The sequence below is a fragment of the Muscardinus avellanarius genome, assembly GCF_963383645.1.
Source record: "Muscardinus avellanarius genome assembly, chromosome: 5".
Classification (NCBI taxonomy): domain Eukaryota; kingdom Metazoa; phylum Chordata; class Mammalia; order Rodentia; family Gliridae; genus Muscardinus; species Muscardinus avellanarius.
The window spans coordinates 3,052,942-3,067,705 of NC_137790.1; the positions used below are offsets into that span (position 1 = coordinate 3,052,942).

A 14,764-nucleotide genomic window follows, 5' to 3' on the forward strand; every position below is an offset into this window, starting at 1 on the left:
TCGTGTTTCCTCTTCCAAACATGTGTTTCAAGCCTGGGGCCTCAGGTCCCCAGCGCACTGCCATGCATCATCAACTCCAAGGACCTCGGCTCGAGCAGCAAGCTACGAAACGAAAAAGCAAACACCAGCCCAAGCGGCGAGGGGAACTGGATGAACGTTAGGCATGCACGTGCGACTGCCAGCGCCGGCCGGAGAAGCGGCAGAATGGTCACTGCCAGACCCGCGTGGTGGGCTTCAGGTGACAGTACTATTTCCCTTCTTTTTGGTAATGTGGTTTTATGACTTTCATAACGAAGGTGATTAAAGAACCTCAGTGAAGTGCTAGGCCTCTTGGGCGGTTACAGAATCCGAGACGAGGAGCACAGTACTAGCTCTGGACCGCACGGTTTCCATTTTAGTACTGTTGGACTAACGGGAAGAATGTAGGGTCATAAGCATGAACAATAAGTTGCCTGTCACTGTACTGAGTTTGCTAGGCTGACTGGAGGCCAAGGACCAGAGCCGAACGAAACGAACTCCAAGTGTGGTCCTAAGGAACCCGTGAGAGCAGAGCAGGGGCCCTCGAGCTCCACGCGCCCGTGCCAGCCCTGGCCCAGCCCGAGGAAGCGGAGGCGGCCCTCCCCGCTCCCGTCTACCTGCTGGCTTCCCTGCTGCCCACAGGCTGCCTGGTACCGAGACGCCACGTAACACACAGGAGTGCTCAGTGCCCCAGAGGGAGCACGGCGAGTCACGGCAAGCCCGCGGGCCACTGCAGGGCCATACTGGTCCAGCCAGCCGGCGGCCGCCCGCAGCAGAGCCATCCAGGACCGTACGAAATGCTCACCGGGCCCTAAGCTCACCACTGAGAACTCCCTGAGTCTACATCAAGTACCTACCAGAGGTGAACGAGATGTCCACTCCTGAGACAATGCCACCGTTTAGTGCCAGGGGTTCTTAGCAATGCAGTAGTTAAGAGCAGCAGAACTCTTATTTCATTTTACCAAACACCAGGCCTGTAAATGTAGAAGCCACCATTGCAGGTGTCATGGAGGTCATCGCAGGCCTCGCTGTCTATTGGCCGAGGGGCTGGGGAGCCCTCAGCTCACTGCGGTTTCACGGACCTGGCCCAAGCCTTGGCCTTACAACTTAAGAATCCCTGGTACACACTATATGAATAAGTTCACATGAATAAGTAATCAGCATGATGTGCCTAGCTCACCATTCACAGGGAAAGGGCAACAGAGAAGCCAAAACACACACTGGGCTTCAGACGCCTGAGCGATTTTATTTTGTGGCAGGATGTGGCCCGGGAGGCCCTCAGTGCCGGGGCGACTCCCGTCCCGAGGAGGGCTGCGGCATCCTGAGCTGCGCGAGGGCCAGGTTCAGGTCTAGGAAGGTGTACGTGTTGTAGCTGTGGTGCTGGAGGTTCTTATAGGTGGTGGCGTCGGCCGGCTCGGCGGGCTCCGGGGCTGGGGCGGGCTCTGCGGAGGAAGCACAGCGACGTAAGAGCTTTGGACACTCGCTGCAGCACCTGGCTACCAGCACTCTCCACGCATCCTGTCCTGAAGAACGAACTAACTGGAAAAGAAAAGCCCAGGAAGGCGCCACATCTCTAAAAAGAACATAAAGGATGTTGGACATTTATTCTAAAACTTACAGCCTTGAGGACATGGCTACCCGGGGAATAGCTGCTGGGGACACCTACAAAACGCTCACCCCCCTCACCCTGCTGCTGAGAACTTCCCTGCGTTTCCAGCAAACACCTGCTGGGGGTGAGCGCAGGGCCCCTGCTCCCACTCCAATGCAATGGCCGCACCTTAACATCATGCTCTGTACCCCTAGGCTCGGGCTTCCGAGCTCCTGAATACCTAGAGAAACCGGAAAGACCTTCAGGTCATGTGAAGATGCACGGGGAAAAATGACCCACTAGAAACCTGTCTAGAACAGGGAGACACCATTCATGGAAGAAAGTTTTCCAGAAGGGAAACTAAGTGAGCAGCTAAGTTCCCAAGTATACGAAAATTACATAAATTCTGTTATAGTAAAATCACAGCAATACCGTTAAGGGGGCCTAGAAATGAGATGTATCGTTTTTGCTGTTTTAACTTTTTTGAAAAAATTGCTGTTATCTTCAGATTTATAACAAAAAAATACAAATTCAGCTTTTCTTTAAATGGAAAAATCTTAAAACCCACACAGGTGGACCCTTGGAAATGTCCACGCGGGGCGGGGGGCGGAGGGTGGAAGCAGAGCATGCTGTGGTCTGTTCTATGACGCGTGACACGAGAGGGGAGCTGGGGAGGGGCAGGCTGAGGTTCGGCTTCAATGTTGACTAAAAGTTTCTGGAAATCAGGTCTTTAGGGTTGTCTCAATTTCTACTTATGCTGAGAAACAAACAAACAAACAAACAAACAAACAACAAAACCCCTCACAGACAAACAACAAAACCCCTCACACACACATTTTTTGGCTGTTCCAATCAATACCCAAAGCTCTGCTGCTCATTTAGGTGTTAAACAAAAATGATGTCTGAAAGAGCCGCCATCTTTTCAAATTCAGAAGGTCCTCCCCATGGTGCATGCATGCCTTCACAGCAGCAGGGGTTGTTATGGTTACCACAAGGCGGATTACAGACCTATCAAAAACCAGTCCACCTGCAAGGCAGGGAGCTGGCCCCTGGGCAGGGACACCTAGTATGCCCACCCGCTGAGTCACAGCCCACAAAGGGGCCACACTGCGCTGGTCTTCAGCCAGCCTCTGAGGGCGGAAGATCTGCGTGGCTGGGGCTGGGCTGGCTCGTGCTAGGCCGGCCCTCTGCCACTTAGCTGCGCCTCCATCTTGCAAGTTTCCTTTTTCAAAAAGGTCTGCATTCTGAAAATCCCAAAGCCTCTGTTTCTCTCTCGTGAGGGGTCTGGCACTCCCCTCCACCCGGGGCAGGAGTGTAACAGTAGCAGGGTGAAGGCAGGTCCTGGGGGCTCGAGGGGCCTGGCAAGCGTGGGACTTAGCACACGAAAGGAGAGGAGCAGAGAGGGATGAACACACAGAAACCTGGCCAACATCTGGCAGCCTGCAGCCACAGGGCAGAGGTGACGGGAGCCCGGCCAGCGAGTGGAAAGAGGAGCGAGGTGCAGACGTGAGCAGAGGATTTGCGAGAGCGGGAGCACCTCACGGCATCCCGAGGAGCCGCCTCCTGCCATGTCTCGCACACCCACCTACAGCGCATCAGGCCTGCTGCTCGAGAATGGAGCGTGATGGCAGACGCTGTCTCCCTCACGCCCCCGAAAGACCACTGTAGAAAAATTAAGCAGCCCATTGTGTCAGGGAAGGAAACTCCGCAGCCCACAGCTGCCTCTGTGCGGCTCCCACCGCTTCAGCCCACACTGTGGGTTTCCCCTTGCCCACAGGATGCTGAGCAATTCTCTAGCTCGGTTCACTTGAGACCCTTGCCCAGGTGGACCCACTGCCTCAGCTCGTCCAGCTGGACCGGGGACTCCTGTGTCCGCTCAGTGACATGCTAAGCCAGTGAATTCAGTGAACCTGGGACCCCCCGGAAGCCTAAGGTGGGCTGTTAACTGCCAGTAACAAGAACTGGGAAGAAGTCAGACTGCCAAGGGCATACTCTTTCATTAAAAACAGAAGAAAAGAGTATTTCCATTTTCTATATCAATCGGTATTATCTATAAAAAGGTATACTTCTCTGCTTAGCTGGGACAGCGCTGGAGACGTTTCTATGACAGAACTGATTAGCTGCAATACTTGTTTCTAAGCGGACAGAATTCAAAGTAGTTCTCTGGAGTCTAGCCACCCAGAGGGAGGAGGAGAGGGGAGCAAGGCAGGTGTACCCTGAGCGCTGTCGTGGGCTTCCGTGGGCCGGGCTGTGGCTTCCGCGCCCTCCTGCCTCCCCTCGAGCCTCCGTCCTGCTGGCTTCTGGTCACCGACGGCTTCTCTCGGAACAGGAACAGTCTTCGCGCTTCTCCCGAGTTCCCGATCCTCCGAGACCTCCTCTGTGGCCGCGTGTCCCTCCGTTCCCTGTCTCCCCAGGTTTTCTCCTCTGACCAGGGGAGAAGCCGCCCTGTGACCAGGCTCTGGCCCGTGTAGCTCTGCATGCCCACCTCGGGCTCCGGGGTCGCACGGCAGCTGAGCCCCCGGCCCGGCCTCTTCTGCCCAGGCTGTGGACCCTGGGCCACTGCGCGGCTGTGACGAGCCGGCTCTGGCGCGGTCAGGTGAGACCTCTTTAACCGCAGCTGGCTTTTGGCTTCCTGAACCGCTCTCCACCGCTGGAACTACTCTTTGCAACTGCTCCTCTGTGCTGGCGTGCGACCTGGCCGTCACAGCTATCGGTCTGGCCTCTTTTCTGTCCCCTGCTGGCTTGCTGGGGGTCCCCGTCTTCTTGGGTTGGCGGGGCTGCTGTGGGGAGGTGATGTCCGCGTGTGGCTTCTGTGCCCTGCTTGTCTCCTTTTCCATCTGGGGGGCCCTGCTCTCAAAGGGGCGGGCGGCCTCTGATTTGGGGAGCCTGCCCTTGCCTTTGCTCACCACGTGGGCACCAACTTTTGACACGGCCCCCTCGTCGTCAGACTCTGAGTCAGAGGAGCTGGAGGAGGAGGAAGACGATGAGGACGCATCTGTCACCTTCCGGCGCACCCGACGCGCCTCTGCATCAGAACCCTGTTCTTGGAATGGAGACGGAACCTTTTGAGGAAACTCTACCAGAGTCTTTGTTGAACGCTTCGGGAGCCCTTCATCTGTGGGGAGCATGCTGCCCCCGGGTTGGGGGCCAGCCAGCGCCCCACCTTTGGACAGCGCGGCTGCTGTTGGGGGGGTTAGCAGCTTCCCCCTCTCCTTGGCTGCCACTACATCTAGGAAACGCATAAAGAGGAACGTTACTTTTAATACTGAATACATCAACTCAACACATCAGTCAACGGCACAGCATCTGACCGTGCAGACTCATCGCTCCTGACGTCTTCTGTGTAGTCACCTCCGCGGGCGCCCTGGAAACACTCTCAAGGGATGAGGATGCGGCCGGCTGCGGAGCCGGCCCCGTGGCGGAGACTTCAAGGGGAGAGGTTTTCCCAACAGGAGCAACACTTTGCCTCCATTTGCCACACGGACAGCTTCTCTGATGATCAGTGTTTTTAAACTATTTCAACCGAATAAATATAATTTCAGACAACTATTAAAGCTTTATTTTTATTTTTGTGGTACTGGGGATTGAACCCAGAGGCATTCTATCTTTGAGCTACAGCCCAGCCTGATTTTTATTAATTTGGAAACGGGTCTCACAGGTCACTGAGAGACTCACTACGTGCTTGAACCTGTGATCCTCCTGTCTTGGCCTCCCAAGTACAAGGATCGCACGCATGTGTCACTACGTCCAGCTGAAAGTTGTGTAAGTTTCATAAACTCCTCGAATCCCGAAAACCAAGTATTTGGTGCCTGCCAAATATTTAAAAAGCACAGAACTTGAACTTTCTGAACAAAACAACAAAAGCAGAGACAAGAGAGAGCATGGTGTGGGTTTGGGGATGAGCAGGCCCGTAAGGGCCGGGGTGGCTGAGATATGGTTTAAGGACAATTGCCCTAAAAAGGAAGAAAAGTCCTTCGAAATCACGTAAGTCATTTGGGGATTTCTTCAGCCAAGAAAACAGAAATACTACCATTCTAAAGAGCTCTAAAATAATTTAACATCATATATATCACTGGACACAATTTAAACTGTAAAAAAAAGTCTCATAAACAAGGCATGATGGCATATGCTTGTAATTCTAGTACTTGGGAGGCTGAAAGAGGGGGACCACAGGTTGGAGGCCAGCCTTAGCAACTTAGTGGTGCCTCTGCAACTTAGCTAGGGGGTGTAGCTAAGAGGTAGAATGGCCCTGGGTTCAATCATCAGGAACACACACACACACACACACACACACACACACACACACACAAATTTTGTACTTCAGAATCTTTCATAAAAGTGAAATCAAATAATATATCTGTTAGAGCTAATTTCATTTAATTTTTTCAAATGGTATAAATCCTTTCTAACCACACAAATTAGAAGCTAAATATAAATATAAGACAAGTTATTATACCTTTCAAAACTAAAGTAAAACTTTGAAAACTATTACAGATGAGCAAAATCTGTATCTAGAGTCCCTAAGACCAGGAGTCTATTTCATAGTAGAAACATCTATTCTACTTCTCTAAAATAGAAACTGCCATCCAGCCCTCCCGTCTTAGTACTACCCACTCAGACTTTTTTTAGGTGGTACTGGGGGTGGAACCCAAGGGCTTTCTACCTCCGAGCTATACTCCCAGACCTATTTTATCCTTTATTTGGAAACAGGGTCTCACTAAGTTGCTGAGAGCCTCACTAAGTAGCGGGGGCTGGCTTCGAACCTGTGCGATCCTCCTGTCTCAGCCTCCCAAGCACGGGGATTACAAGTGTGCGCCACCATGCCCGGCCCCACTCAGACTTTTAAGTGCTTTCAGAGCTCAGGAACTGATGACTAGCAGACTCATAGAAAGTGATCAAAGAAAAGAAAAATTAACAAGTGGTCAGAAATGGGCCAGAGAGAGGGGGTGATGGGCACTGGAAGAGGAAGTGACCCAAGAACCAGAGCAGGTGACCATGGAGACTCGCCAGCCCGCCACGGCGGCTGCCGCACCGCATCCGAGTCTTGGTCACTCAGAATCTACCCCGAGCAGGTGCGGATGCAGGTGACTCTCAGACTGCACACCCAGCTCCAGGCCGTGCTGAGCAGAAGGACAGGCCCAGAGGACGCACACAGGACTCTCTGAAGCACAGCCGCGAGGCTCAGACATCCCTAGCAGCCACACACAAGATCCCGCTCACTTTACCACTGAGCCATCTTTATTTTGAGCACAAATTCTCCAATTATGAAAAATCAGCTTAAAATAAGTCTATCAGAAGCTGGGTGTGGTAGCACAAGCTTGTAATCCCAGTATTTAGGAGGCTGAGACAGGAGGATCGCAGGTTCTAGGCTAGCCTCAGAAATTCAGCGAGGCAACTTAGTGAGACCTTGTTTCAAAATAAAGAATAATAAGTAGGGCTGGAGGTATAGTTCAGAGGTAGAATGCCACTGGGTTCAGTTCCTTGTACCAAAAAAAAAAAAAAAAAAAAAAAAAAAAGAATAAGGCTATCTTAGGTGTCTTAGGTGAGGGACTTTTAATAGAAAAATAAAGAACTAAATCTTTCAAAATGTGTTGAGATCTGGGTGTTTATGTGTGGTGCTGGGGCTCACACTCAGAGCCTGGAAGTAAAAAAAAATGTGTGTGTGTGTGTGTGTGTGTGTGTGTGTGTGTGTGTGATTATAAGTAAGTGGTAGAATGATTGTCTAGCATGTGTAAGACCCAGAATTCAGTCCCTAGAACACAAGACAGACAGACCAAAACAACATCAACAAACCCAATCTGCATTATAAATTAGTTGACTTATTACCTACTGAAAATAGAAAAAACATTTCAGATAGGATTAATAATGATATAACTTAGACATTTTGTTTGAAAAGGAAGCTTAAGGGCTGGATGTGGCTTGACAGTAGAGGATTTGCCTGGCAAGTCTAAGGCCTTGGGTTCAAACCCCAGCACAGGAAGAGGGGGGGGGGAGGAGAGAGAGAGAGAAAGAAAGAGAGAGAGAGAGAGAGAAGGAAATTTTATCTGGCATACGAAATCAGAAGGCTTTAAGGTTTCTTTTGTGCAAGTTATTGAGAGAATTCCAGGGAACGGCTAACAGAGGACAGGGACAGGCTTTGCTTTTTACTAAGAGCCAGTGTGTGCCTGCCGGCGTACAGGCCCAGTCTCCCTTTGTGGCTCAGAAGGAGCCTGCCACACTGAACTGTCAAGCCCCATGTCCACATCAACCTGCGTCCAACAGTACAGAAATGTCACCTGGAGACAGTATTACCGCGTAAACCCAGCTGCCTGAGCGGGACGCCCCGGGCGGCCTGGCCGGCCGCACACGATGGGGCTTCGGTGGGCTTCCCATCTCTCAGGACCTCAGCAGCCTGGCTGAGATGAAGGTCTGTGCATATTAGTGCAGGGCAGACACTTCCCCTTTTTGGTTCCTGAACTCCTCTCAAAACTTAAATTTCCTGAATCTCTTTTCTGCTTGGTTGAAGTGACCTTAATTTTCGAGCAAAAGCAAAGATAACCGTGGGTCTGAGATGGATAAACATGGTTAAAATACTTCCTATCTGCCAGGCATGGAGGCACACCCTGTAATTTCAGTACTTAGGAGGATGAGACAGGAGGATCACAGGTTGAGGCCAGCCTCAGCAATTTAGAAAGCTCTTCAGCAACTTAGGAAGACCCTCAGCTACCAAATGAAACCCTGTTTTCAAAACAAAAAAAATAAAAAAGGCTGGAGGAGTAGCTCACTGGTAGAAGCTCCTGGGTTCAACCTTCAGTGCCAAAAAAAAAAAAAAAAAAAAAAGTTTTAGCTGGTGTGGTGGTGCACGCTTTTAATCCCAGTACTTGGGAAACTGAGACAGGAGGATCACACAGGTTCAGAGCCTGCCTCAGCAGCTTAGTGAGGCTCTCAGTAACTTAATGAGACCCTGTTTCCAAATAAAATATAAAACAGATCTGGGAATGCAGCCCGGAGGTAGAAAGCCCCTGGGTTCCATCCCCAGTAACACAAAAAATAAAAAAATAAAGTTTGAATGAATGCATAAGAATTGAGATTTTTCCAGATGCAAAACAGTACGGTAAGTGAATTCTGGACTGGGGACTGGGACGCCTGGGTCAAGCCCAGACTCCAGGGTGCTGCCTGAGCGACCCGCGGCGACGAGGGTAACAGCAGCCTCCACACCCTGGCGTGCCTGTGGGTGCACGTTCAGAACAGTACCCAGAACTCTGGCTGTAATGAAAGCCATCAAGTCTCTAGTTCCAGAGATCCTCACCTTAAAACTGAAACAGGATGCCGGGCGTGGTGGCGCACGCTTGTCATCCCCGCGCTTGGGAGGCGGAGACAGGAGGATCGCGCAGGTTCGAAGCCAGCCGCGCTGGCCTAAGAGACCCTGTTCAAAAATATAAAATAGGTCTGGGAGTGTAGCCCGGAGGCAGAAGGGCTTCCAGGAACCCCAGTACCACCCAAAAAAACCCCACAAAAAAACAAAAACAAAACAAAACAAAACAAAACAAAAAAAACTGAAACAGGACTTGGAACAGATGATTAGCTCTGGCTTCTCAATGGTCCACAGAAACAGGCATGCGGGCGGGCACCTATAACACCAGCCCTCTGGGAGCCGAGACAGGAGGGTGGAGGCCAGCCGGGGGGGCGCAGGGAGGCCCTCAGCAGTGTGGTGAGACCCCGCCTCAAAAGGAAGAGGGCTGGGGTGTACTCCAGAGACAGAACGGCCCTGGGTTCAATCCCCGTACCAAGTAAAAAGCCACACAGAAATTATTTAGTCAACAATTTACGACCGACTCGCAAAATCCAGCTTGGTGAGTGGATTCAGCAAACAGCAAGGCTGAGGGCCCAGGGCGTTCTCACGGGCCCTGCGAGGGCACCCTAAGAGTCTCATGCTGCAAAGAGCTGGAGGCCTCTGGAATACGGCGGAATTCTGGGACCCTTTGGCAAGAAACGTGACCCCCAGCGCGAGTGCTTAGGGCACTCCCTAAGCTGGGTCAAGCCCAGACTCCAGACAGCGCGGGTGCTTAGGGCACCCCGACGCTGGCGTGCAGGAAACTTCCGTCAGAGAGGCCAAAGGCACTTCTGGCTGAGGGGTTTCCACGACAGTGCAGCCCAGGCGGGCCTAAAGCATTCCTGAGCCCGAGGCTGCGGTGTCCATTTAGAGGCATCATTTCTTCCTCTTCCTCCAGAGATCATCTTAAAGTGGGGGATATAAATGGAATGTGCCCTGAAACAGTCTACTTCTGAAAGCTGTCTTCCCTCCCGAGAGCGGGCTGCCGCTCATGAGATACATACACGCGCCACACCCCCACGGACACCTACGGAGGCAGCATGCTGGCCACCCAATCCAGAAGGACCCAGGCGCAGATGCTACGGGGCTGACCGACAGCAGCGCAGGTACCACGGGAGCCCCGGGCAGACTCCCAGCTCAGTGCTCCCACCCTGTAAGTGCACCCCGAGCCCCCAGAGGACAGAGCACACTATTCCCACGCACTCGTGGGAGCCTGCTCCTCAAAGGGGACTCTCGGGCTCGGCCATGACAGCTTCAAACCCATTTAGTTCAGATTCATAGATCTAGGAAAGGAGGATTATAAACACAAGGCTCAAATTCACCAAAGGATAATGTTAATAACGAAATTCAACAATTATTCATCAATAAATACTTAAAGAACACCCGAAACATGCCAGGTTACATGAGACCCTACATTTGGTCCCCAGGACATAAAACTACCACCACCGCCATCAACACAGCAAAAAAACATGCTGGATGTAATACATAATTTAACTGATATTCCTGTTGCAAACATTTAGGTGTGACATCGGTATTGTGATTATGTTTACAAAGAGAAGAGCCCTTATGTTTAAGAAATGTATTTTTGAGTCAGGTGTGGTGGCACATGCCTGTAATCCCAGTATTTGGGAGGCTGAGATAGGAGGATGCAGATGAGAGGCCAGCCTCAGCAATTTAAGGAAGCCCTCAGCAATTCAGAGAGATCCTGTTTCAAAATAAAAACAGAACAGGACTGGGGGTGGAGCTCAGAATGCCCCTGGGTTCAACCCCCAGTATTAAAATAAAGAAGAAAAAGATGAAATCCAATGGATCTAGATCAAAATGATCAATAATGGGCAGGGGCTGAGGGTGCAGCTCAGTGCTAAAGCATCTGCTGAGAGTCACTGAGGCACTGGGTCCACCCCTAGAAAAAACATCAGTGAGTAGGAAACAAGAGTATTCCCAGAACAGAAGCATTGAAAATAGACTGCTGTAGCCGGGCGTGGTGGGCACGCTTGTAACCCCCGCGCTTGGGAGGTGAAGACAGGAGGATCGCGCAGGTTTGAAGCCAGCCGCGCTGGCTTAAGAGACCGTGTTTCCAAAAATATATATAAAATAGGTCTGGGAGTGTAGCCCAGAGGTAGAAGGGTTTCCAGGAACCCCAGTACCACCAAAAAAATAAAATAAAATAAATAAGTAAATAAATAAAATAAAATATACTGCTGTGTATTTTTTTTCTCTCCTCCAATGACATGTTATACTGGCACTCAGGGAGGGGGATAAAAAGTTAAAAAAAATATATTAGGGACAAAAGTCAAAATGATTGTGTAAGGAGCTGGACACAGATGAGACATGGGGCATGGACAGAATGAGTCAGAGTGGAAAGCTGCCTGCTCTTACCCCGCTCCAGCCCTACAACCAGCCCTGCAATGCGGGGAGCCACGGAGGGTCTCAAGAAGTCAGAACAAGCCAGAATCAAGGGGAAAAAGTGGGTGCCCTGCCTCACTCTAGTGCGGGAGTGTGTGGGCGTGGAAATCCCCCAAGGCCCTTTGCTCAGGACCAGCACTGGAGTTGGGGGATTAGAAGCACAAGTCAGGAGCAGGGCGTGGTGGGAGCACGCACCATCCCAGCATTGGGAGGCTGAGACAGGAGGATCACGGTTCATGGTCAGCCTCAGCTACTTAGTGAGGCCCTCTGCGAATCAGTGAGACCCTGTTTCAAAATAAAGAATAAAAAATAGGGCTGGGGGTGTAGCTCGGAGGTAGAGTGCCCCTGGGTTCCGTCCCCAGTAGTGCAAAAGAAACACAAGTCAAGACTCACAGAGACAGTACTATTACATCGATGTGCTCATCTGAAACCTGTCACAGGCCTGACGTCTGATGACAACCTGGACAGCAAACATGAGGACGCATGCTACGTAGCTGCTAAAACTACTCTCCACACTCGAAAGGCCCACGGAGTTACTGACATTCTGTGTCTCTTACGAGTACCAAGAAGATCTTACTTTTGGGCGGACTTTGCTTCTTGGGACCTGGAGGCACTCCCTTTTCATTCTTCCCTGATTCTGCACAGAGAGAAACTGTGGAAGCAAATCCTCGAAACGCCGGTGCTTCTAGGAGCAGAGTCTGACAAGAGAGTTAACAAATACGGACATTTAGAGCAACGCCATTTGTAACAGCTATTATTACACATGAACACTGCGTATTACTAATTATATGAACCTTCACATGGCAGATTTCTATTAGTTACTTTACACTTTTCATAGTATGAATTCTGTGGAAAATTTGAAAAATATTTTAAAAAAGCTGCAAGTAAGCCGGGCATGGTGGTGCACGCTTGTAATCCCAGTACTCGGGAGGCTGAGACAGGAGGATCACAGGTTTGAGACCAGCTTCAGCTACTTATGCCCTCTGCAACTAAGACTCTGTTTCAAAATATAGAATAAAAATAGGGCAGGGTTCAACCTAGAGCTAGAATGCCCCTGGGTTCAACCTTCAGTACTGCAATAAATAAATAAATAAAATAAATAAATAAAGCTACAAGAAGAAAATGCCCAATTCAAAGACACTTAGCATCTGGGTTAATGAAAGATCTCTTCCTGTGCACATTCCTGTAATCTCCAGGTTTCTGTTAGCTTACAAAATACTATGTTTCTTTTGGTATAACATTTCCTACCCTTAAAAAAATAGGTAGGTAGCTGCTCATGGTGGTGCACCACCGTGCACGCTTGTAATCCCCACATTTGGGAGGCTGACACAGGAGGGACGTGAATTGAGGACAGCCTCAGCTACTTAGTGAGGCCCTTTGCAACTCAGTGAGACCCTGTTTCAAAATAAAGAATAAAAAATAGGACTGGGGGTGTAGCTCAGAGGTCAAATGCCCCCGGATTCCATCCCCAGTACTGCAAACCAACAAACAAAAAGTTAAGTAGTAAAAACAACTGCCATTTAAAACCATGAAGACAAATCATTGCTCTAGAATTGTTTACTATGTAAACGAAAAACATCTCGTCTCCATTAACGCAGGCGGCTCACTAAGGCTTCTTCCTGTAGACAGTACGCGCTCTAGATGCTGGGCACCGAGTAATGTAAAAACATCTACTCAGGTTTATGATGTGAGCATGTGCACATATTGTGTGTACACACAAATGCTGAAAAAAAGCACTGAGAACCGGACAGTGGACATTTTATAGTGACTTTCCCTCCTTCACCTGTACTTTCAGCTTTTGGGGGGAGAGGGGTACATGAGTGATGCCCTGGGTTCAACCCCAGCACCAGGAAAGAATAAAAAGGCAAATACTGCTTTCATAAGAGCCACGAGTAGTTTAAGTTATTTATTTTGGTGCTGGGATTGAGCTCAGAGGCATCCTCCCTCCAAGTTATAACCACATCCTTTTTTTTTTTTTTTTTTTTTTTGGTACTGGTGATGGAACCCAGGGGTATTCTACCTCCAAGCTACATCCCCAGCATGATTTTTTTCTTTATTTTGAAACAGGGTCTCACTTGATGTTGCAAAGGGCCTCACTGAGTAGCTGAGGCTGGCAGAGAACCAGAACTGGGATCCTCCTATCTCTGCCTCCCAAGTATGGAATTACAAGCGTGCGCCACCACGATCGGCTAACCACAGCCCTTTTAAAATTTTTTGTTTTGAGAGAGGGTTACTGAAATTCCCGTGGTGGTAGTTTTTTTTTTTTAATTTGTTTTTAATAGAGAGAGAACGCAATCCTCCTGTCGGCACTGAGGATGGAACCCAGGAGCATTCTACCTCCATGACACCCCTAGCCCTATTTCTTTGATTGTTTTATTTTGAAACAGGGCCTCGCTCAGTAGCCGCAGCTGGAATCTCCTGATTACAGGTGTGCGCCACCACGCCCGCCACCACGCCCGGCTTACAGGCAGCTGGTTTGTTAACGAGTGCCAAATAAGCTACCGGGCCAGCCAGGGCCCGACAGGGCCTTTCGTTTCCTACAGGTGTGACTGATGAATGGACTGGAGTCTTCGTGTCTGTGTGGTTCCCGGGTAAATACGAATAAAGACATTGTCCTTAAAGGAGCCGTGGGCTGACAGAGGTCACGGCCGGACAGCTGCTCCGGGCGCCGCGCGGCAGGTCAGCTGGGGCCGCCACACCTGCGCGCCGGCCAGGCCGCCTCGCCCCGGCCCCCGGCGGCCCCCCGTGGCCGGGTGCTGTGCCGCGCGGCGCTGGGGTCTGCGGGGAGGCGCTGCGGGCCGGCCGGGCCCACCCGCCGCCCGGCCGGCCGCCCGGCCCGCAGCGATGGAGGGGCCTGCAGGCCGGGCGGCGCCGAGCCCCGACCCTCCGCGCGCACCTCTTTTACCTTCAGCGCCCCAGCTCGCCCTCGCCGCAGCAGAAGCGAGGCCGCCATGGCGGAGACTCGGCCGACCTAGGTCGCAGGGAGGGACGCGCTGGGCGCGCCCGCCGCCGAGGACACGCCCCCAGGCAGGACTCGCCAATCACAGGCCAGCAGGGCGGAGCCCGGGGACCTGCGCGCGCATCCCCAGCCACTCACGTGAGGCCGCGCCCCCGAGCCGAGGTCACCAATCACAGACAAGAGCTCGAGGGGCACGCCCCGGGGAGTGCGGCCCTGCGGCAAGGCGTCCCGCGCGCTGCTGGGGCTCCCGGAGCTCCCAGGTGGTTGCCGGGGTCGCACCTCTCCTCTCCTTTGTCTAGGGCGGTCGGGATTTCCATCTGACCACGCTCAGTGCTCTGCCCAGACTTCTTAGGCTTAAGTCCCTAATTTGAACCCGGGCGTGGTGGCGCCCGTTTGTAATACCAGCGTTTGCGAGGCCGAGACAGGAGAATCGCGGTTAGCAGGCAGCCTCAGCTTCTTAGGCCCTTTGCAACTCAGCGAG

At 51.4% G+C, this 14,764-nt stretch overlaps 1 protein-coding gene across 1 annotated transcript; it reads right to left on the minus strand.

Moving 5' to 3' along the window:
• Window positions 1–1,296: 1,296 nt before the first annotated feature.
• On the minus strand, window positions 1,297–14,277 carry NDUFV3 (NADH:ubiquinone oxidoreductase subunit V3; the record flags this gene model as incomplete). Its single annotated transcript, XM_080695872.1, has 3 exons — window positions 1,297–1,460; window positions 11,902–12,022; window positions 14,230–14,277. 3 exons carry the CDS (start codon window positions 14,275–14,277, stop codon window positions 1,297–1,299), a joined length of 333 nt encoding a protein of 110 aa, XP_080551998.1.
• Window positions 14,278–14,764: the final 487 nt, after the last annotated feature.